Source organism: Podarcis bocagei (genome assembly GCF_964188305.1).
Source record: "Podarcis bocagei genome assembly, chromosome: 1".
NCBI lineage: Eukaryota > Metazoa > Chordata > Lepidosauria > Squamata > Lacertidae > Podarcis > Podarcis bocagei.
This window is the reverse complement of record NC_138125.1, coordinates 30079538-30104268: the sequence shown is the minus strand read 5'-3', so window position 1 is coordinate 30104268 and position 24731 is coordinate 30079538. Positions and strand designations below refer to the sequence as shown.

At 42.7% G+C, this 24731-nt stretch overlaps 1 protein-coding gene and 1 long non-coding RNA gene across 28 annotated transcripts in view; one reads left to right on the top strand and one right to left on the bottom strand.

Annotated features, from left to right (window-relative positions):
- The window catches only part of NRXN3 (neurexin 3), a 1270857-nt gene that overhangs the window by 411652 nt on the left and 834474 nt on the right, over window positions 1-24731 (top strand). For 24 of the 26 annotated variants that reach the window (XM_081172108.1, XM_081172127.1, XM_081172120.1 and 21 more), the window contains 2 exons: window positions 13839-14042; window positions 20318-20344. In XM_081172108.1, the coding sequence (XP_081028234.1) occupies window positions 13839-14042; window positions 20318-20344 (231 nt within the window). The remainder of the gene's footprint in view (window positions 1-13838; window positions 14043-20317; window positions 20345-24731) is intronic. The other 2 variants (XM_081172102.1, XM_081172129.1) reach the window with 1 other exon arrangement.
- LOC308575909 lies at window positions 1736-9393 on the bottom strand. Of its 2 annotated transcripts, XR_014002968.1 has the most exons (4): window positions 9129-9393; window positions 7021-7222; window positions 2080-2227; window positions 1736-1857 (listed from the first exon to the last, which is right to left on the bottom strand). It is a non-coding gene; the product is annotated as an uncharacterized lncRNA (long non-coding RNA). The 2 variants fall into 2 exon arrangements; XR_014002969.1 differs by lacking the exons at window positions 1736-1857; window positions 2080-2227; window positions 7021-7222 and adding an exon at window positions 8458-8631.

The following is a 24731-nucleotide window of genomic DNA, read 5'->3' as shown; positions in this document are numbered from 1 at the left end:
GGCCAACGTGAGGCTCAAACCCATGACCCTGAGATTAAGAGTCTCATGCTCTACTGACTGAGCTATGTGTTTGAGCAATTTCAAAACAACTACTCTTCCTTCTTGAGAGCCAGTGTGGTGTAGTGGTTAAGAGCGGTAGACTCGTAATCTGGGGAACCGGGTTCGCGTCCCCGCTCCTCCACATGCAGCTGCTGGGTGACCTTGGGCTAGTCACACTTCTCTGAAGTCTCTCAGCCTCACTCACCTCACAGAGTGTTTGTTGGGGGGGAGGGAAAGGAGAATGTTAGCCGCTTTGAGACTCCTTCGGGTAGTGATAACGCAGGATATCAAATCCAAGCTCCTCCTCCTCCTCCTCTTCTTCTTCTTCTTCTTCTTCTTCTTCTTCTTCTTCTTCTTGGCCTTGGACTGGACAACCCTTTAAATAGACCCCTCTGTTTAAAGTAAAGTAGGGCACAAACACACCCTGCTTGCTTACTGGAATGGAGTAATTTCTCAAGGAAATTAAAATGTGCACCTACATTTCTCTGACAGCACTGAAATGTATCCCTGTTTCCTTTTCTGTGTGGGAGTTCTCAGATCTGTCCATGTGAATTAAGAGAGGGGGAGAAATGAATTCCCTCATCCACCCATGAATCCTCTTCCCCTTTGCTGTGTGCTTCCAGCTCTGCTTAGTCCTGACACAGGCAATGATGTCTGAAGCATGCTTTGGTGCGGAAATATCACCATCATTAATCTAATTTCAGAGGGGAAGGGATAAGTATAATTATGTTTGTTTTAATTATTACCGCACTAATCCTTGCTCCAAATTAATATATAGGAAATATTCTCATCAGTAGCTTTTTATATAAGAAGAGTTGTATAGGAAAACTCTGAAAAGCGCTCTCCCTTTTTTTTGCTGAAAAGATTGGGAGTATGATCCCGTATGTGCTTGCATGTATGGGAGGGAAGATTTAAACTTTCAGGCTCAAATGTTTTGTGAAAACACTTGCATAATAAATAGTCCATGTAGTTCAGCCAAGCCAGCCTTGCATAGGTTTGGGCTATATGGACATAAATCAACAAGCCACTTCATACATTTCGTTGCATTGTATGTATTTTTGTTTTACATGCTTACTGTATTTATATGCCACCCAATAGCAAAAGGTTCTCTGGGTGATTTATACATATATAAAATATAATAAAAAATAAGAATGAAATCTAAAACAGAATAAAACCATCAACAGAATAAATTCAGATTTCAACCTAAAAAGTGGAGGTGGGGAGGCAACAGTTCCAAAGATCTTAAAAGCACTAAAAAAAGAAAAGAAAAGAAAAGTTGCAAATTGACGATTGAAAAGCCCTGGGCAGAGGGGAGGTCTTCATCTGGTGCTGAAAATGCTGCAGTGCAGATGCTAGATTTCTGGGGACCGCCTTCCACAACTGAGGTGCACTTACAGTAAGATGTGTCAAGTATACATTTAGTATTGTAAAGACATAATGTGATGGAAGCACATCTAAAAACATGCACACCATACAGGTCTACTTATCAGAGACTAATAGTTGGCTGCCCGTTCTGTAGAGTGTATACTTGGAAGTAAACCTAGCTTTGCCTCTGTGTAAATGTGTGAACCAGCCTTGAATGTCATATCTCTCTTCTCTCCTATTGAATTCCCTGAGCTCATTTGCTGGAGCCAAGCTCCATTGCCTCTCTAGGTCACAAAGTGCCAGGAGTCCCATTTCAGAGTTGGCATTGCCCCATCTTGGTTCTTGATTCTTCTCTCTCTCTTCTGTTGCCTTCAGGGGTTTTTTGGGCTTTTTTGCCAAGGCAAGCAGTTACTGTTGGCATTGATGAAGTGAAATGCCTTGATGAGAAAATGGCTGGGAAGAAGTGGATTCATTTGTCATAAGAAATTATTTCCAAATTTTGAAATTACCATATTGGGCTTGGAGATGCTATCTATGAAATGAGTTCACTCTGTCTCTGTGCTTCCACTCTGATCCACTTGTGTCCAGCTAAGAAGTCGGCACTGGCCCAACACTGTGCCAATTCACTTCTATTCATTTTGGGAGAAGTGGAATGATTTCACATTAATGACTCACCCTTAATTGACTCCCTCTCCATATGAAGATATGCAATCACCACTTGGACATTTTGATGGATGGGCTGGAGATGTTGTCCGATATGGAACGTGGATGCTAAAGCACAGCCGCTGCCACTGTTTAGAAAGGTCACACCTGGTAGAATGCACTGAATTCTGAGAGAGAGAGAGAGAGAGAGAGAGAGAGAGTGTGTCTCAAGCTTGAATGCAGACAGGGAAGCCCCTTGTTTGAGGCAGGATATAGGACCACTGATCCAGTCTCTTTAAGGCCTGTGATTCATGAAGTATGAACTGATTCTTCCAAAGGAGGCACATGCAGTTCCAAGGAGGTGCTTGAGCTCCTCCTGGACATCTTCCTGTGCTGTGTTTCAGTAATTGTGAAAATTATTAGATACTAGACCTTAGCATAGTGTGGAACTGCAGTGTTTGCTGTGTTGTTTTGAAGCTTGTGCATAGAGTGCTCTAGAGATACAGGTTTCCCATAAAAAAGCATTCTCTCCACCTCCCTTCCAGCCCCCGTCTCCCACTTTGCCTTGGGAATCCAAGTAGCAGAGTTCAGTAAGAAATCAGCTTCAGTTTCCTCTGTGGTTTAGCCAGGGTTTTGCAAACTGGAATCAAGGGTTGCCTTTCTTGGGGGGTGGCGGCAGCACTGCGGTGCCTACCCATGGGGCCTGCTGCTTCTTTGACTGCACTTTCTGGGTGAAGAAACAGGGAGAAGCACAAGGAGAAGGACCAGCAGCCAACACTTGCCTTTCCCTTACGCTCTTGGCAGCCATGAAGATTGGGCCTAGAGGAAGGGCACAAGCATGTGAGCAGTGGCAACAAGGTTGAGGAGGAAGTAGTTCAACTCAGGGAAGAGGGCCTGCTTGGGCAGCTTGCCCAGGCCCCCCCCCCCAAAAAAACGCAGTGCTGGCTAATTTCATGCCCCATGAAAATAATTGTTCTCTAAGTTGCCTTTTTCTTTTAAGTAAGGCAAGATATATTCTTGATCATCATAATCATTAATAAATTTATACAGTGGTACCTCAGGTTCAGAACTTAATTCGTTCTGGAGGTCTGTTCTTAACCTGAAACTGTTCTTAACCTGAAGCACCACTTTAGCTAATGGGGCCTCCTGCTGCTGCTGCGCCGCTGCTGCACAATTTCTGTTCTCATCCTGAAGCAAATTTTTTAACCTAAGGCACTATTTCTGGGTTTAGTGGAGTCTGTAACCTGAAGTGTATGTAATCCGAGGTACCACTGTATATGTGTATTATATTAATGTACAAAATTTAATCATCATCATCTAAGGCTATCTGTGGCTGCTAATGCTGATAGCTATTTTCAGTCACCAATGTTGGAGGCATTGTGCTTCTGAATTCAAGTTGTTAGGAATCAGGGGTGGGCTGAGTTGAGCTCAGATCCTTCTTGCAGGCTCTCCGTGGACATCTGGTTGGCACCACCGGCCTGATCCAGCAGGCAATAATCTTGATAGTTGTAATAATCGTTTTATTAAATCTGCCAAATCCAGCGCCTGTTGTAGAGGAGCGAATGATTTCAGGCTTCATGTAACTTTGCTTGCTGGGTTTCAAGAAGCGGTGGCTTTTAATGTAACCATTTTTGAAAACACCCCATGAGTGGCCCTTAAGAGCACTGCAACATCCTTTTGTTTACCATTTCTTGTAATCAATGTTCCTAATGCTGTGCTTTCAATGGAGTCCTGCCACTTTGGGGCTATAGAGGCAGATCTGGTAAAATGAATGCTCTTGAGGTTAAGGCACTCAAGGGTAAAATCCTTGCTAATGCTTTTGCATTAGAGAGATAAAATCGTTGATTGCCCTTATGAAACGCCGTGCACAGACCTCTCCTTTCTTTGTCTGTCAGAGCTTCTTTTGTGCAGAAACTTGATTGAATTTATTTATCAGCTCGGCAACAATGCTGGAATTGCACGACACTAAAGAGGAACAGAGCCCTAACAGTTTTACCAGCTGACCTTTGTCAAGATAATAAGCCCAAATGCTGTCTCCTGTCTGTTTAAAATATGCAATGTCAAAGTGGCATCTGGGACACTCAGTGAAACTATGGTGAGAAACCATCAGGATCATTCTAGCAAAATGTACACTATCAAAAAAAGGCAAGATAATATATAATGTGCTTGACATAATGAGCTCCCTGGGCTACTTTTACAAAAGCACCAAGGAGCTGGTGTGAAATAGTTTAGGTCTATGATTGATGAACAAGACTCTAGGTAGGTGGAAGAAAAGTTACCAGAATTTTAACTACTGATTTCTGAAACAGAATCAAATATACATAGCATTAAAGGTTTGAGGGGATGGAAACCCTTCTAAACCCAATAAATTAATGGATGTCAGAATCTAGCTAATATTTATTTGCCCCTCCTTTCTTCCAGCATTGTAGGTTTCTCATGTGGTCCACCATCCAAGTACTGGCTGGACCCAGATGTGTTTTAGCTCCCACAGAGTTACTGTGTTCTATTTCCTCAGTTATTTGGGCATTTGGTTTCATTGCAGGAGCCAGATAATTATGAAAAAAAAGTTCTGTGAGCCAGAAGGCATGTTATATTTGTTTTTCCACCCACTCACCCCCAGTACATGGGGAATTACTTTTGATAATTGAGGGACTCTTGAAAGACGTTTGCAAGATGGTACAAGGGTCAGATAGCTAAGGAAAGAAGGACAAATATTCCAACATGTGAGCACAAACCTCTTGTACAAGGGTGAGTGGCAGTTAGGGGGATTCTAATCCACACCTAAAAGTTTAGAAGAAAAGCTGTACCCCAGCATACATTAGGCACATTAGAGAATCTCCAATTCTCCTGGGGGCCCAATGTGGATTGTGATGCTCATCTGGTCCATATTGAACTTTATGGACACATCTGATGTAGACGATCACCCCCACCCAAGGCCACAAGTTCATTAAGTAAGTGGCTAGGCATGGATTGGGGCCCTAGTCTGCAACATAATAACTGGCTAGGGGGGCTAGAGTAATGAAGCCAAGTTTCTCACTTAAATGTGGGGTTGGACAGTTATACTGTTGTTCCCCTTCTTTTGAAGTTGGGTTTTTTGCATGCGTTCTTCAAACAGGAAAAAAATTATCCTGGTGTTGCTGCCTGGATTCCACAAGCCACTCTCTGTTAGTATGAAATTAATCAGCCAATGCATCTGAGTTATTCCTACGGTTAAAATCTAAATGCATGGGTGGGTCATGATTTATTTATTTTTGTTTTAAATGCAGCCTCCTGATGAAATAAATGAACCAGAGTTGCTTGCTAAATAAATAATGTAGCCCTATCAATTAAGAAAATGAAAGTGATAAAAGAGAAAAAAGAAATTTAGAACAATGTAATGTTAATCATGCTTAGTCAGCCACCATTTCCCCGGAAGTGCTGTAGTAACACTATGTTATATGTAGTCAGTCCCACCTAGGGGTGTTAGAAGGTGCTGTGTCTCTTTCTGCTCTGTATACATCACTGCTTCCATTCTACTGCAGTTTGTCTTATGCCAAAAATGATGTCATTTGTCTCTCTGTCCTCTGTGGTAACATTACACAACATACGTAACTTACATAGTCATTATGTTATTCCACTTCATACATTTCATTCCCAAGGAAACACTTTGTAAATGTGGGTGTGCTCTGTATAGATCACATGCAGCACTGAGGAGGGGAGCCAATAATTGTATTACAAAATTCAGAGAAATATGAATACTGAGGGATAACTATGTTCTGATCCAATTCTTCACCACATCAAGATTGCAATAGAAAAGGAATTACCTCCCATCTTAACCCCTTCAACGATGATCTATAAGTATGTGTTTGACATAGGGGTAAACCAAATGTTATTAGCAACCAAATCTGAGTATTAAAAGAAATAAGAAATAAGTAAGCAAGAGTAGTTAGCTGTAGTTAGTACTTACTTTCTATAAAACCTGGTAAGGAGGCTGAAACACACTTTGGAGTTGAACATTCTTCCCTAAGTGCAGTGGTACCTCGGGTTACAGATGCTTCAGGTTACAGATGCTTCAGGTTACAGACTCCGCTAACCCAGAAATAGTACCTCGGGTTAAGAACTTTGCTTCATGCTAAGAATAGAAATTGCATGGCGGTGATGCGGCGGCAGCAGGAGGCTCCATTAGCTAAAGTGGTAACTCAGGTTAAGAACAGTTTCAGGTTAAGAAAGGACCTCCAGAACGAATTAAGTTCTTAACCCAAGGTACCAGTGTACTCTTCTCACAAATTCTTGACTTATCTAGGTTTTCTATAGCCGCATAATATTGGTAGAAATACTCTCTGCACATGCTCAGAGGCAATCTAAGATCCAGCATCTGCAAGGCGTTAAGAAGTGATGAACATGTCTCTTCATCAGTGGCCTGACACGTGCAGTGGGAGACTTTGCCTGGTGGGAGGCACTGGCTTTGGCACACCAAGAGGAAAGGATTGCTTGATTCAAAGATCAAAGTCTTTGCGAGGAATTCAGTGCTTGCACTAAGGCGATCCTTCCGTCAGGGCAAGCATTTCAGCTGGCCAGTTGGAATGATTCTCCCTCTCGTCCCTCCCCCCATGAGTTGTTGCATAGGTTCTTCAGACCCACCTCCCTAAGTAAGTTGCAGGAGGTGGGGGGGCAGTGGAGTAAGCCCATTGCACAAGCAGAAGTCCTTGCACAGGGCTTCTGATGACGGGACTCATTATATTCTGCCCAAAATATTCATTTTGGGGGAAGTTTCCCATTTTATACGTGAAAGCCCTATATATGTGCTGCTGATCATCTATTACCACTGCCCGCATTGCACTGTTAGCCTCTGGCAGGGCTGGCCCTACCATAAGGCAGAGTGAGGTGGCTGATTCAGGTGGCAGAAACTCTTGCGGGGGTGAGGGTAGGGAGTGGTGCTCAGGTGTTGCAGGAGAAAGCATTGTGGGTGGCTTGCCCTGTGGTCCCTCAGCTAACCTGCTGCCCTCAGCTGCAGTGAAGGATGCTGCTCTCCTGCCAGTGTTGAAGTAATATTCAAGGGCCAGTTGTGGGCAGTTGCAGGAGGGGGGGTGCATCTCGTCCTTTGCCTTTCTGCTGGGTCTGGCCTGCAGAAAATAGACGTCTCTTCCTCTCTTTCAATTCTCCTCGCAGTAAGGCTGTGAAACAAATTGGCCCTGTACTTAAGGAGAAAAAGAGTCATCACATCACTATTGATGAGCTGATTAGAAGCTGCAGTGGGCCCAACTTACTATCCTATTGATGATACCCTTCTGTAGAGTAATATTGCCATTTGTCTGAAGTGCTTTCAGACAGTCGCCAACCGGCAATTTTACAGCTTTACAAAAGTTATGCAAGAGAAAAGTGGCAGTACTTTGATGGGGTAAGAAAGGGATGTGCAGAACCCTCCTCCCACCTCCTGGTGTTATAAACACCATATAGTTGAACTTGTATTTTTAAGTTTGGAAGGTGCAACTTGGAACCCCAAATTAAATGGTATACTGTACTCCCCCCCCCAAGCTAGCAATGCTGTCATTATCTGCCTAATTGCTGCCTGCTCTGCTCCATAACACTTCCCAAAAGCTGATTTATTTGTCAGACTTAAAAAAAAATAAATCACTAGTTTACAAGCAGGGCTTTTTCATTTAAGGCAAATTTAATAATCTCTGTCTTTCTCCTGCTTCTGAATTTCTTCTGGCAAATAGAAATGTAGCATTTCACTCATGGGTCACAAGGTTTGTTGTGCTTCGTTACATTATTTGTTCAATCATGCAAAGCCACAAATAGCTCTTTATTGGTAGCTTGAGCTGTCCTAAAGCTATTCAATTCATAAGATTTCGTAGGGAACAATCCAAAGCCAAGTTTGCCCAGGATGATTGGGCAAGTTTGTGTTTGGAATAGGCAGATCATTGTCTGTCAGGTGAGTCTCCCATTCTGGTTCAGCTGGAGGTGCACAGGTGTAAGTGCCCTTTGTTGTTTAGTTGTTTAGTCGTGTCTGACTCTTCGTGACCCCATGGACCAGAGCACTCCAGGCACTCCTGTCTTCCACTGCCTCCCACAGTTTGGTCAGACTCATGCTGGTAGCTTCGTGAACAGGTAGCACAGGTGTAAGTGCCCTATCCTGGCTCAACTGGGGCTCAGCCAGCTCAGCAGAAGCCAGCTCAGCCAAGGCTGGATTAGGTCCCCCGAAGGTCTTTGGGGTGTGGTGGGGGGCGTGGCATGATAGGCCAGGCAGTGGAGACTTACCCCTCTTCTAAACTCCTTTCCACTTTGTCACAGTGGCCAACTAGATGCCCCTGGGAAGCATGCAAGCAGAACATGATGAGTGCAATAGCACCCTGCCCACCTGGGATTCACAGCAGCTGGTATTCAGAAGCATGCTGTATCAGAATCGACCTGATGAGAAAGCCCTTTGCCTGCATCTTAAATACATCTTTATACATGTGCCCCACAGTTATGGAAGAAGGAATGGATTCTCAAAGCACAATTTCAGCCCATGTGTTCTTCTCATTTGGCTTGCTGACTTTGTACAACTTTTCCAGCCTTGACCTTCTCGTCCGATATTTCTTCTCAAAACAGTTCTGCGCACTTCTGCAAATGTTAGATTGACATTTGGAGCAGGCTTCAGGAGGAGCTCTAATGCTCCCTTTTGGCTCCCTCATGTGCCTGCCAAGATTCAGCAAGGCTACAGTCTCCTGCTCCCCACGTCTCTGGGCTAGTGGTAACATTTACCAGCAACCGTTTCCTCCATCTGCAAATATTTCCACGGCCTTTCCTAATGTTCTTGAACCTTCCTTTCTGGTCTGCTCCCCCCCACCTGCCCCCATGAGCACAGCCCTGAAAGGAATAATGCCAAGTTCTAACAATTTAATAAGATTCCCCTTTTGCTGTAGATATAGAGATTTTAGAAAAAATAGATAGTTTAATATCTAAAAGAGGAACACCATATTTTGTCCCAAGGCAGGTTTACAAGTGCTGATGCTGTTCTTACTAGTTAGAGCTAATGAATCTTACAGGGTTTTGACTTTAAGGTCAAGCCAATGAGGATAATGGTAGACTTGCAAAAATTCAGGGAATGCATTTGATACCTTGTTTATATAAATTCTTCCTTCCTTTTGTCTTCTTTTCTATGCTCTTTTTATGAAAACAGACAGCCACCAGCCATAACTGTTAAACAGAAGCACATGAAAAGACTCAGTTTATCTTTTTACTCAAAGTTCCATGAGACTCTGCCCAAAACCACTGATTTCTACAGATGAGGGAGATGCTAAACACTTCTACAGATGCTCCTTCTGCCATTCAGCCAATTCAGCTTTAGTCAGCCCTACAGAGGTTAGACTACAACATGGGCACCACGTTAAAATAGGAAAGAAAGAAAGAAAGGATTTGGGTCCTCTTATTGTTGATTAATCCCCATGCTCACTGGCACCACATGCACTGATACAGTGGTACCCCGCAAGACGAACGCCTCGCAAGACGGAAAACCCGCTAGACGAAAGGGTTTTCCGTTTTGGAGGCGCTTCGCAAAACGAATTTCCCTATGGGCTTGCTTCGCAAGACGAAAGCCCATAGGGAAATCTCTGGGACAGCGGGGAAGCGCAGCGCATTTAGAAGCGCTCGGGGAAAGCAGCGCACTTCGCTGCTTTGCCCAGAGTGCTTTTAAATGCTGGCGGCGGTGAGGGAATCCCTTGGCCCCCCGCCGGACTTCCCGAAGCTCTTTTGAAGTCCGGCGGGGGTCCAAGGGATTCCTTCCCAGCCGCCTGCGTTTAAAAGCACTCCGGGGAAAGCAGCGCACTTCGCTGCTTTCCCCGGAGTGCTTTTAAATGCGGGCGGCTGGGAGGGAATCCCTTGCCCCCCCGCCGGACTTCCTGAAGCTCTTTTGAAGTCCGGCGGGGGTCCAAGGGATTCCTTCCCAGCCGCCCGCGTTTAAAAGCACTCCGGGGAAAGCAGCGCACTTCGCTGCTTTGCCCGGAGTGCTTTTAAATGCGGCCGGCTGGGAGGGAATCCCTTGGCCCCCCACCGGACTTCCCGAAGCTCTTTTGAAGTCCGGCGGGGGGCCAAGGGATTCCCTCACCGCCGCCCGCCTTTAGAAGCGCTCGGGGGAACACCTGCCCCAGCCGCCCCACTTCGGAACGCTGTTCCGAAGCGGGGAGGGGGGGCGGGGACACCTGCCCCAGCCGCCCCACTTCGGAACGCTGTTCCGAAGCGGGGAGGGGGGCGGGGACACCTGCCCCAGCCGCCCCACTTCGGAACGCTGTTCCGAAGCGGGGAGGGGGGGCGGGGACACCTGCCCCAGCCGCCCCGCTTCGGAACGCTGTTCCGAAGCGGGGCGGGGGGCGGGAACACCTTCTGAAGGCGGGCGGGGGGCGAAAGTCTTTGTCCCCCCTGCCTGCCTTCCCAGGGGCTTTTAAATCGCCCCGGACAGCGGAGAAGTCCTCCGCTGTCCCAGGGTTTTTTAAAATGCTGGGGGTGGGAAGAAAAGCCCTTATCCCCCCCAGCCTTCAGAAGAGGTCCGGGGACAGACTGTCCCCGGACCTGGTCTGAAGGCGGTTTCCCTAGGAACGCATTAATTGATTTTCAATGCATTCCTATGGGAAACCGTGCATCGCAAGACGAAAAAACCGCAAGACGAAGAGACTTGCGGAACGAATTAATTTCGTCTTGCGAGGCTCCACTGTACTTGCCAGCTCTACACACATGCCCAGACAGTGGCACAGACAGTTTCAGGCAGGGCACATTCGAGCTGAAGGTGTCAAAAAGAGCCATTTCATGCTTGGCTTCACTTCCTAATACAGCCCACAGCAAGAGCAGGGAGGTGTGCGCGACTGTGTTTCTTTACATGCAGCCAGTAAGTGTGTGTATAATATAGAGTACATTTTGTTCTACTAGCAGCTGGAAGCGGCAGTATTGGGAGTGCAGAAGTGAAAGCGATTGGAATTGCATTTAGCATGCTGTGCTTTGCTTCTCTGCAGCAGCACCTTGCGAAAAGGGAGCACAGCTTTTCTTCTGTGACCCACAGCTGGCTTGCACTCATGGCAAATGGTGTGTAGGTGAAGAGGGGCAATAGTTTGTGTGCATCTGAGGAGGCTGCTGCGTCTGCAGCCTTACTTTACACATAATAATAATAATAATAATAATAATAATAATAATAATAATAAAAAATTTATTATTTATACCCCGCCCATCTGGCTGGGCTTCCCCAGCCACTCTGGGCGGCTTCCAAAAGAATATTAAAATACTATAATACATCAAACATTAAAAGCTTCCCGAAACAGGGCTGCCTTCAGATGTCTTCTAAAAGCCTGGTAGTTGTTGTTCTCTTTGACATCTGGTGGGAGGGTGTTCCACAGGGAAGGCGCCACTACCGAGAAGGCCCTCTGCCTGGTTCCCTGTAACTTGGCTTCTCGCAGTGAGGGAACCGCCAGAAGGCCCTCGGTGCTGGACCTCAGTGTCCAGGTAGAACGATGGGGGTGGAGACGCTCCTTCAGATATACTGGACCAAGGCCGTTTAGGGCTTTAAAGGTCAGCACCAACACTTTGAATTGTGCTCGGAAACGTACTGAAACATCAGTTCTGAAACTTCAGTTCAATTGGCTGCAATTCAGTTCAGTTCACATTTTAAAACAAAGCTACCTAACTCACATGTTCCTGTACAATACATGAATCAAAACCCAGCCATCCTTCCAAATTTTCACTTCTCTGAACTTTGCAATGCAGTTCTCCAACCAGGTACAGACATGCATATATTTTGATAAAGTGTTCATAAAAATGAATATATAAGAAAAAATAACATATCAACATGGATTTATTTAGGGAACACTGCTTTGCACAGATGTGTATGTTTGGCAAAACTGCATACAAAATTGTGTAAATTAGGAGAAATTCACATTGAAATGCTGGCGAATTTTCATGAGGATTTCTTTTTTAAACTGCGAACTAATGTGGAAATATAGAGAATTGCACTTTAGTTTTGAATAATGAGAAACTAAGAGAAACTAAAAGTGATAGGCAATATGTTTGGCGACTAGAATTTTGATGACTGTATGTAAGTGTCAGCAAATCACTATAGTGCTGATATACATACTTACAATTGCAGGCATGCCTCAGCCGGTACCCACACAGCTGTTTGTTTATGTTGCAAATCTTTGTGTTAATGCTAAGAAAGACGGGGACAGAGCTTATTCAATATGTATGCATCATCTCAGTATTCAGGGTGTGGGTGCAATTACTCCATGCAATAACACATACCTTAGTGAATTTGACCAAAAGCAGGTGCTAGTCAACTTGGAGATCAGTGGGGGGGGGGGTTGTCCCACTTTTAAAGGGGTGCCCTCAAAACAACTCATAATGTTTATAATTTATTTTTAATGCCTTGTATTTTCAATTTTATTTGTAATATAATATTTCAAATGCTCCATATTTTTTATAAAATGTGGAGCTACATTTTTTAAAACCAACTAACCAACCCATGCACATAAACTAAAACTATCCAGAACTGGGGCAATACAAGCTCCAAGCATCATTGTCACCTCCTTCCTCCTCTCTCTAGGAATTTGTCCTACAGGGCAGCTGATGATGGATGTGGCCCTGCAGCAGAGTAGAGAACAGTGCAGTTGGAGCAGGAACAAGTTCCTAGGCTTGTCTTCCACTGCCCCTCTCTCTCCTGGATTTCTTTCTGTAGGACAGTTGGTAGTATGTGACCCAGAGAGAGGGGGGCAGTTCACTTGGCTCCAGAGTAGGCACTTAATGTTGTCTTCACCTGCCACTGTATCTCTCCTGGATGCCTTCACACAGAGCAGTTGGCAGCAGATGGCCACGAGTGGAAGGGAAATGTCCTGCTGGAGCAGAAGTATATATCAACAGTCAATTGAGTGTCTTCACACCTTAAGTAATCTCTATTACCTTTAGTTAGCAAACCTTTCCACTGGAAAACTAGTGATTGTTAGGTCTAGGTTATGTGTGCTATATGTCCTATGATGCACGTGGCATCATGGGTTAATTTGTCTCAACTTCCTGTCCTCACACTAAGCATGAGAATAATGAGATGTTTCATCTGAATTTTAACTTCCCTTCACTCCAAAGCTCATGGAAGTAACATTTTTTTAAATAAATAAAACAACAACATCACTTTAAAATATTTTTCAAACCACCATCCACTAGACAAGTGAACTGTCTAGTAAATCGGATTTGTAGTTGAGTTCCTATTGAGGATATTTGGCGAGTCAACATGACCGTGGTGAGGGATTGAGGATTGGAGTGATCATTCTGTGATATTATGGCAGTGGACAAAGCTCTATTGTAATTTTTGAGTAAATGTGTTAGAAGATGAAGACGAAGAACCATCCACTATAGCAATCTTCTGTTCAAATACTGCTACAAAATGGTTTCCTATCCCTCCCCCCCAAACCCCACCCCTACACTCCTTTTTCCTTTCCATATTAATTAAGCCATTACTATTGATCAACTGCAGATATTAGCTTGAGTTGTAGGAAAGCAGATCTTTAACACCTGAGGCAGGTAGAATGGGTAGCATATGCTATATTGGAACCAATTTGTGGAGAAAATGGAAGCTTCATTGCTAGCACTGATCTAGCCTCTATGTTGTTTTTGGTGTGCAACACAATAAGCTCAACACAACAATACTTCCTATTAAAAATCTCACGGCTGCTAGCCTATAGCAATGCATAGTGAAGCAATTTATCTGCAGTGTGTTCTAAGTACTGAGGGATCATTCAAGATCTGGAGGGCACAGAACTGATAGCGATTAATTTTTATTTTCCTTTTCTTTGTTTTTTCAGAGGCATCAATTCTGAGTTATGATGGCAGCATGTACATGAAGATCATTATGCCGATGGTCATGCACACAGAGGCAGAGGATGTGTCCTTCCGCTTTATGTCTCAGCGGGCTTACGGGCTCCTGATGGCCACCACATCCCGTGATTCAGCCGATACCTTGCGGCTAGAGCTGGATGGAGGCCGTGTCAAACTCATGGTCAATCTAGGTATTGTACAGAGATTGCCCCCCTCCACCTCCGGCTTTCAGTTTTGAGCTTGTTTTGTTTTCTTGTCCGTCTCCCCTTCCCTGCTCCCCCCCCCCCCGTTTGGTTTAACTGAATTATAAGTAGTCGCTGATGTATTCTGTAACAGTATTAATGATGGAGAAATAAATTCTCCAGTGACCATTGCATGGTGATTTTATGTTAATTCCTGGTTATGGGTAATGTGATTTTTAAGTCTGGTTTTTGTTTTTTAAGTTTCCTTTCTTGTTCCTGAACTGGTTAGCTTTATGTAAGACATGCTATTCAGTCCATCTTTTGATCAATCACATCCTCATTTGATCCAGCCTCTCTATTACTATTCAAAACAGTCAAAAGTGTTTGACAAAAAATGACAAAGGCATAAAGGGAAGGGTCTATATAGCTACAGTGTTTTTAAGAAGCCAGTGTTTTATATTTCAAGCATTCCTCTTATCGTCCAATGACTTTTAGGTTCATATAGGAAGTAGGGTTGTTAATTTTCAGGACTTATGCTACCAAATATTGTACAACATTTTTTAAAAAATAAGCTGACAACTAGGGAATGAATTTCAGATATAAATGAATACGTGCTAATTAAATGGAGGAATATATTCAGAGAGATTGCCTGCCACCCACCTACCCAAGACAAGGTATGCATGTAAACAATTTTAGATAAGGAACTTATTTGGATTGCAGAACAGGGGGATGTTAATCCTTTCCCCTAATATTTGCATGCTTGTATTAAATTGCATTAGAATGATTTGTAGCACCTTTTTACATCCAGCCCCCAAAACAATGAACAATATACTGCGTTTGCTCATAAAAAAATACCCCCAGTCCCCAAACAATACAAGGAGCACAGGAGACGTGGGCCACCTCTGTTCACTCCTCTAGGCTCAAAGGCCCCCTGTTCCTTCAGTGTCATCCACTCTAAAGCACTGAAAGGAAAATTTCAGTATGTTGCTGCTTTCTCCTCTGACACTGCTGTAACCAGGCAACCTCTGTGCCCTTTTCTCAGTCCATTCGCTGATGATATTTCATATTCATATAAAGTGTTTTCTAGAAATCAAAAAGCTTCGTTTTTGTTTCCCAGAAAACAAATGCCTTCATTTTCTGCCATTGGCAGAAGGTAGCAATTATTAAGAGATGGAGGGCCTGGCATAGGCAATATTCTTTCCTCTGTCACTAATGGAAAGTGAAAATGCTTACATCTTGTTGATTATACTTGCCTCCCTCAAAGAGAAGTCACAAGCCATAGCTGTGGATGTTGCTGCTGCAGGCTCTGAGGGCCTCACTTGAGAGGCTGTCTTAAAACCCCAGATGTTACTATGTTCATAAGCACTATAAGCTTTTCTGTTGATCAGGTCATAGCTTGGCAATTGTGATATTGTGTGAGGTCACCATTGCTCATAAAAGGAAACCCAGCCTCACAATGCAACTGACTGAGATGCCAGTGCTTAACCTTCAGTCCTCCTCTCAGGACTTCCCTAACAATTTCACAAGCTCATGAATGTATACAAGTTGTTTGAGAGTAGTCTTACATGATCTTACTCATCTAAAAAAGCTTCAGACATAATGGAAATTTGCAGGGGGGAGGGTTAGGAACAGGAGTTGGTAGTGGATGCACACATATTTATTTCAGCACTTCTCATTCAACATGGTTGGAGATGGTCTCAATGTAGGAATGTATTGTGCAGACTTTTAGTTAAGATTTCATGTTAAAATGCACTGCATGAAAAATCCTAACGGAGACTTCTGTCTGAAGTTTTGTGGACAAAGAAGCTCTAATAAGCCAAAACTTCAGGTCTCTTTTCTTACCTGCTATAACTGCAGCATCACTCTAGCTTTGCTGCAGGAAAGGAGCTTCAGTCTAGCAGGACTCTGAAGGTGACTTCCAGAGCATTAGCTCAATTATGCAGTAGTGAAGATCTGCAAAGGTTTCAAATATCAATTGGGTTCTGAAACAAATACTCCTCCATAATAAATAGCCAAAAATACAGTAGATTTGAAGACACAAGTAAAATATTAGACCTTCTAAAAAAGAACAGAGTTTACTATCTCAGGTAGTTCAAACACCAATACTTTGGATTATAGTTCTTTGGACCGTTATGATGTAATTATGATGTAGAGAGTTCTGAGAAGTTTTTGAGTCAGGATGCCATTGAACTATAGCTCCTATCATCCCAGACCATTGGCCGTACTGGCTGGGATGGACGGGAGTTGGAAGTCCAGCAAAATCTGAAGAGCCACAACAGGTTCTACATCATAGATGTAGCCTTGCTCATAATTAACAGATGGTCAAAAACTACAAGTAAGTAAAAAAAACCAATCTGGAAATCACATAGCTGGAATATGAATAATCTGATGTGCCATAAATACATATTGGTAAAGACTGTTTTGAATGGTATAAAATATTCTTGTGCTTGCTCCCCGTCCCCCTCACATTTTAATTCCATTTGGTTTCTCTTAAAAGGTTGTCTGTTTATTAAGGTCTTTTCTGTGATCTCTTTATGCTGTGTATCCAAGTTGTAAAAGCTTCTTTACACCCCATCCGTCATGGTATATCAAAAGATGGTATTCAACCCTTCAAAGGCCTGAAGCCTGCGGCCCGCACAGCAAACAGCCCTTCGAACAGAGTGTACAGAGCAGCCTGCAAGGGCTGGCATATCCTTCTCACCTGCACCACACCTTTGAGCAAAAACAAAAACAGAGAGGAAGGTTAGGTTGATTTGGAGGAGAGGGGGGGAAGAGAGTCTCTTGTATCTATATGTTGCTTACTTAAGGAGTAGTTAGACTTTCCCAAAATGGGAGCTTTGGGCAGCATTCTTTCTGTCTTAACAACACACCTCACAACATATTGGACCCTTGGCTGTGTAAAGAGTAGATAACCAAATATGAGAGATCTCACTTCTCTGTTGAGAAAGAAGAGGAGGAGGAGGAGAAGGGAGGGAGGAGGTGAAGAAGGAGGGGAGGAGAGAAAGAGAGAGACTTCAGTGAGCCACATGCCCCAGAATGAACCCTGCAGGTTAAAGCATGTGCTGAGAGAATGAGGAATGGCCGCTCGTGAAGAAACAGCCACCTTCATATTCAGCATTCTGGTTTGGTTGACTGGCACTGCAGTACTGCCACAGGCCCATGTTTTAAGATCATTCAACTTCTCCATCCCTCCTCCCATACTTTCCCTCCTGCTGGACTGCGGTCAAGCTTCTGCCATGGGGCAGGACCTATGGCCAGCTTGTCTTGACTCAGACTCCTTCAGGGAAGTGTGGTCAGTCATCTCCACCTCCCAATCTCACACTGTGCTAAGCACCATCCTTTTGAGCAATACTAGTGACACCTTGGATTTGACAGCGATTCATTTCTGTTTCTTTCATATATATATATATCTCCAAGCTTGATTGATTCATGGGCCAGCTATCTTCTCTGCTGAAGCACTATGATGTATGTTCCTTCATTTCCCCGAAGGAAGTCTTATGTGGCTACTTATTATAAAAATTATAATAGAATTGATAACATTTGTAATATCAAATTTTTTGCTGACATCCATCTCTTAATTTGTGTATGCCGCCACCTCCCTCTGCCCTGTCACTTTTGCTAATAGCACACCTTGATAGGTATAATCTCAGTTGTATAAACCTAACAGAGATGTTTTATAAGTCAGAGCAAACAATGGAAATTGCAACGAAGAATGACCAGAGAATCCCAAAGAATGGAAGGGAAAGTATCGCTTGCTCCATTTTGCAGTCAATCAGGAATGACAGCTAGGGACAGAATGTCAGACTTAAACAAATAAATCTGTTCATAATACCCAAAAGAGGTAGGAAAAGGCTGATAATAACAGAACAGTTGGTGAGGGAATCCTAAGCAGTTTCTGCAACTTCAAACAAGTTCCTTAAATGGAATTAATGTGTTATCAGCCTATTCTTTGTACTCCAGTTTAAAACCCATTTTTAATAACCGTAACATTGGCTTAGTTCAGGCATCATGTTAAACCATAGTTTAGCATGATGAAAACAAAGGTGGCCTCAGGGTGTTGTATTCTCGCTGCCCCCACTTCCTGCACAGGCATGAAGAAGAGTTTGGAAGTTTCCGCTTCAATTTTAGATCAACTCTAGCTTCTCATCTTGTCCAAACCTAGCAAAATGTGGTTAATTATGGTTTATGTGAAACAGGCCAGCTTCAGACTATGGTTTCTGAACCTGAATTGTTTTAATGAACCATAGCTGAATTGTTTTAACTAACCATAGTTAAGATTAACAACAGTTAGGATTCAGGTGTTAAACTGCTAAACTGTGTATACAAGCCTAAGGCTTTCCCAAATTCATTCTTACCGCACTAAAGTTTTATTTAGCTGGATGTCCAAGCACAGCCATTTGAGCTCAGAGATAATCTCTCTCTCTCTCCTTCCCATCCTCCTCCTCTCCCCCAGCTTTGGGAAGATTTTTGTTTATAGAAGCAGCTTTTATCTATGTTGATATCTCACGCCACCAGCACACATCTGCAAAAGGGATATAGCCACCTCTGTGTGGTGATCGTACCAAATGCTCAAGGACTGTTTGCTCCCACTTTTCTGTTGCGGTTGACGACACATGACAAACCTAATCGCACGAAACCAAACCCATATTTTCTTACGAGAAGTTCTGCTGGGAAACAGACTCTCTACAGCTTCACTGCTCCTGATTGGTTTATTCCTGATCACTCAGATTCCTTGTCATCTTTTCCTCCCACCTTTTTCCAAAATAAAAAATAAAAAATACATTTTTTCCCTCATTAATATGAAGGACTGTCCTTTTCATTGGGTATTAAGTTGTTCCCCTAAGCACAGAGTAGGTAACACCACCCACTCTATTTCATGCGTTCTTGAAACATACAACATCCTCCACTGTTCAAGTTTCTGGCTATCCAACATTATATATACATACCACACATAACATGATATAGTCTGGATTGCTGGGACTGTGAAACTGTGGCTCGTGACCTTAAGAATTAAGAGCCCTCCAGTCAAATTCACTATCTGTCCTGCATCCTGTTTTTTTATTAATATAGCCTACATTTTAACGCGTTTCCCGCAAAACCAGCTTCAATTTGAATTCAGAAAAAGAGTGACCTAGCTGCAGTTTAAGCTGCTCATGTGTACACAGCCTTTGGGATACTTTACCAAAAGCAAAACATGTTTTCAGGATTACCTTGGTTCTTTTTCCTTCTTTGTTTTTATCCATTTGTACTATCTGAAACATCTGAGTGAAGCATATAGAGTTGGCAAAGATGACCAGACCTGCCTCTGCACTGCCTATTTCACCTTCTTCCTGAATGTTGTAGGTGCATCATTCAGTCCTAACATTCAGACAGAAAGGTGAGACAGGGCTCTGAAGAACTGGCTGTCTGTCTGTCTTTGTAGCAACTGCCCCCCACCCCAAATAAAAAATACCCCAATCCTCCAAACTGAACTGAAATCTGGGCTGGGCGTTCGTGCGGTTAGCTGTTTGCAAGTGGCCATTTTATGACAGGGAACAAGGGGCAGTATGTTAATCCTTTCCTCATCTTGGAGAACAGTGATGACACACATTTTTTTTTCTCCCAAAGAATTTTGGGTTATTGCAAAAGGAATAGACCTGTTCTTAGCAGTGGTGGAAAGGGTTAAGTATTGCACCAACAGATTTTTCCAAGCCAGAACTCTAGGTATATTGTCGGGTAGGTGTTGTATTTATGCAGTGACACATGGGTAATTCAAAAAAAGCAGTGTAAAGTTTGCCCTTCTTAAAAGAATCCTAGAAGGTTTTTAATATATATATATATTTATATGTAATGGGGAAAAGATTGGCATTTTGAAGGGGAATATATGTTCCTAAGTGACATACCAGCTATTTTTAATTAGCAGTTATTGATTAGAATCACTAGATAATATTCAATGCACTCTTTTCCCGACTTGCCACATAGTGGTATATAGTATATATTTTTCTTTCTCTCTCTCTCTCTTTTTCTGTTCTGTTCTTTTTTCTTTTCTTTTGCACATACATACACTCATAGGCACAGAGACATACACGCAGTTCTGGGTTAGATACATGGTTCTGATATTTCTGTAGAATATACTGTAGCTATGCAGCCATTCCTAAGTTTGTACAGAATGTATATAAATATAAAATGGCCACATCTCTTTGCGTGTGTCTGTCCCCGGAAGGGTGGACTGATTGTTTTTGGATGTCTGCAGCTGTTACCTTGAAGGATGCAATTTCATCTTTCATTTATTTTTCCCCATCTAGACTGTATCAGGATAAACTGTAACGCCAGTAAGTTTCCCCTCAAGTTTCATTTTGTTCTCTCTCTCTCTATAAATATATATTTAAAAGAAATTAACATTCTTTCCATTGCTATTTTAGAAACTGTTTCTTCTTTTCAGTTCGCTTTAAGAAAATGCTTTGGGATTTTGTAGATTTTGAAGCTTGGGGAGGATTTGAGACGGCTCTATATATGAATGTAATGTGTGTGAAAGATTTCTGCAGGGGCAAATGAAATGTTATATTTCCCAGCTTCACAGACGAGCATCCAGGGAATGGGAAGAACTGAAAATGTATTTCAGTAGCTTTCCACTTTCATGGGAAAATATCCTTAGAGGCAGTTTTAATAACAGGTACTGTATGCACTTCTCCACTACAACAATTTTGTTTTATTGTGACAATAAATAAAGAAGTAGATTGGGCCACAACTGTGACTGCATTGTCTGATATTTCATTGGTATCCATTCTTTGAGCGGGGTTATACATTAGATTAAAGAACAAATTGTGTTCTTGAATGGGGAAGAGTTTATAAATACTCAGATTGATCACCCTACCATCTTGATTTTCATGCCTCTCCTGAATAGTGAGCCTTTCCCAACCAGATGCCCTCACAATGTTGCTAGACTATAGCTTCCATCAGCCCCAGCCAGCATGAGCAATGGTCAGAGATGATGGGAGTTGTAGTCCAACAATCTCAGAAGGGCATCCGGTTGGCCAAGCCTGAGCAAGAACGTCCAGGGGAGCTTTTCAGGCCTGTTGCAGCATCTTGTTTATTTACAAAGGCAGACAATTAGCAAGGAACCCCCTAGGCAAGCAATGCTGATGCTTAGAGCAACCCTCAGTTCCCCAAAGCAATAGCCCCAAACACCCAAAACCTAGTACTTTCTCTAGATAAATTAAAACTGCAAAAACCACAAAGTTTTCCAGATCTGCTATTTTGTTGTGACAGATGCTTGATATTTTTGTTTGCAACAGAAACATGAATACTTAGCTAGGATGCATAGAGCAATGCTTCCTTGTTTCCCTTCACACATCTTCTTGACAGTGGATATGGGGATTCCTCCTGTTCCTGTGCCTCTTACGTGAGGCCAGAATAAGAGTAAGAAAGATATGCAGTGGTAGCACCTTCATATCTCTTGGTATACCTAGTAGCTTCACCTTGACTTTTCCCCCCAAGGAGAATGCTCAGTTGGTTGAAGTTGGCTGTAATGGTTTGCAGCCTATGCATCTCAGAAGGTCCACATCCTCTCCATTACTCCTTACACTGTGCTTGAAAGCATGTCATGTGAGGAACTTTACTATGGCTGTCATCCCATCCTACTTTACCATTCACAGAAAATGTTTCAGTTAGATCCCCAGCTGCCATGAATCTGTTAGTGTGTAACAAGGACTGCTAAGAGTAGAAAACAAAGCTTTCTTCCCTCCCAAAGAAACCCCCGCATCTCTGTCACTTCATAGGAAAAGGTCAAGGAGAGAAACAGGGAATCTATGGAGAGACTATCAGATTTTTTTCTCCAACTGGAAAAATATTCATTGTTATCAAATGTTTTTTGTGCAAGTTTCCTCCTGAGCACCAGCATTCAATTAAGTAATTTTGCTTTCATGAATGCTTAATTACATGGGCTTTTACATATTTATTATTTTACTACATTTCCCCTTCAAATATTCTTACACACACACACACACACACACACACACACACACACACACTTTATAAACAAGTTTGGACTGGGCTTTTATGAATAATAATAATACTTTTAAAATATCCACTCATATACTTTATAATAAGAATAAGAATGCTACCACTCATAGGATCTAGCTATTCAGAACCCTAAACATACTTGTTCCCAACTGGGATGTCCTAGTCCAACTGCTTCTTCCCATTATTCAACAGAAGCATAATTAAATGAAGGAGGACAAAGGCGTGGAAAGTACTGATAGTTTGAGAACTCTATGCTAGCTACAGAACCCCAGGGATTACCCCTGTGCATATATTCAGTTTCTTTCTTTTCCTCTACCTTTTAAATATATATATATAGAAATGTGAGGAGAAAATAGCCAAAGATGCAGGTTTGGGGGGTTTTATTTTTGTTTTTTTTTGCACTGATGTGCACATTTTGGAGTAATCTTGGAGAGCTTTGTTGGTTACATGTAGCTGGGAACATAGATCATCATGATTTTGATCAGTGAGGGAATAACCTGTCTAGTTCAGTTCTTTCAGTTTCTCATTTTCCCAATACTCGTGAAAATTCATCAGCATTTTAGTGTGAATTTTTCCTAATAAACAAAGTTCATATGCAATTGTGACAAATACACTCATTTTTGCAAGCATGTGCCCATTGATTTAATTTCACCAATATGTTCGTTTTTATGCACATCTTTCCCCAGCAGATGCATTTTTGTACATTATTTGGTTGGCAAACTGCATAGCAAAATTCAAATAAGTCTGAATTTCAAAGGCTATCTGTATTTTGGTTTGCAATCCCCTCCCCCCCCCCCACAAGAAAGGAGAGATTTGATAGACTGGGCTTCAAATAAAACCTGAGTCAAATTATATCTTTGACAATTTCCCCCTACTTTTCTACATGGTGGGGGGAGGAGCGAAATTAGGATTAGACTGTCAATAATTGGTTTCTACTGAAGGACATTATGGGATTTCTGGCAAAGAACTTTGGGGAAATGGCTACTTAAAATATCAGATCATGCAGTCACTTCTATTAAATAACAAGGAGCACTTGGTCTGTGTTATTAAGAGCAAACAGAGTCATACTCAAAGGATAGCACTCATGAGGAAGTTGAATATTCTCCAACTGTGTCTACCAAGCGTACTGGCTGTGAGAGCTCCATTGCATGTCCAACAGGTAAGACTCTAGCTATCATTTTTCTTATTCTGTTAACGTGTTGAAGGAATGCAGAAAACACATGCACAGTGTTTCATCTTGTTGATTGGTGGTTTGTTCATGTTCCCTGAAATTGCCATTCTCACTTTCTCCTCCACCATGTGTTTCACTATCTTTATCCTCCTCCCCTTTCACTGTGAAGTAGTAAGCATGAAGTAGAAGTGGGCAGTTTTATACTGAGGAAATCAAATTTCAAATTATTAAAACAATCAAAGAGAGTGTCACAAACATGCAAAAAACACACACCCAAAGTTGTAGAAAACTGGTAGCAAAACATGTACTTGAATACTGTACTGTCATGGTAGAAAACCTCAGGTTGTTTCTGTAATATGAGAATTTTAAAGGAATAAAGCGAACATTATTAGCTTTATTGGTTGCAGGGCAATGATTAGCAAACGGAGACTAATGATGCAGTCCTGTGCTTGGCTAACCACTCAGCTCAGTAACTGCTGTTTAAGTTCACTGGGACTTACTCCCAAGATAAGTGAGTATTGGATTGCAGTATATGGTTGCAATCCTATACAACAGCCGTTGCCAGCTGGGTTCTCTCCAGATTTTTTGGAATACAGCTCCAGCCCACAGTGATGGAAGTTGTGGTCCAAAACACCGGAAGTGCACTTAGTTGGCGAAGGCAGCTGTACCCCCTTACATGGAAAGAAGTTTAATTAAACTCAATAATATTTGCTTCTGAGCAGACATGCATTGGATTGCACTGTGAACTTCTCCAAAAGCGCTTCTATTTATTATGCTATGTTTGGATGTGTGTATTGATAATAATCTACAAATAGGTTTTTTATTAAAAAGGAAATGACTTATTTATATATTAAGCATATTTAAGTACTCTGTGGGTGGTAGTTTGATTTTTACCCCTTTTCACACACCATGGATTCAGTAAACATGTGCCTTCATGTAAGAGTGTGTAGTAAGAAGGAAGGGGGAATGGTAACCCAGGGCCAGTTTGGAATTGTGGAATGGTTAAGAGTGTCTGCACATGCGCATTTAGTGCTCCATTTTTGCACATCCTCACCAGTTTTTGCAAGTAGGGACGCAGGTAGCACTGTGGGTTAAACCACAGAGCCTAGGAGTTGCTGATCAGCAGGTCGGCAGTTCAAATCCCTACGACGGGGTGAGCTCCCGTTGCTCAGTCCCTGCTCCTGCCAACCTAGGAGTTCGAAAGCACGTCCAAGTGCAAGTAGATAAATAGGTACCACTCTGGTGGGAAGGTAAACGGTGTTTCCGTGTGCTGCTCTGGTTCACCAGAAGTGGCTTAGTCATGCTGGCCACATGACCCGGAAGCTGTACGCCGGCTCCCTCGGCCGATAAAGCGAGATGAGCGCCGCAACCCCAGAGTCGGTCACGACTGGACATAATGGTCAGGGGTTCCTTTACCTTTACCTTACCAGAAGAAAGCCCATCAGGATTTGCTTACAGATACTTGCATATAATTAAACGAGGGCCTTAATATTCATATATATATATATGATCAGTTGTGAGAGAAT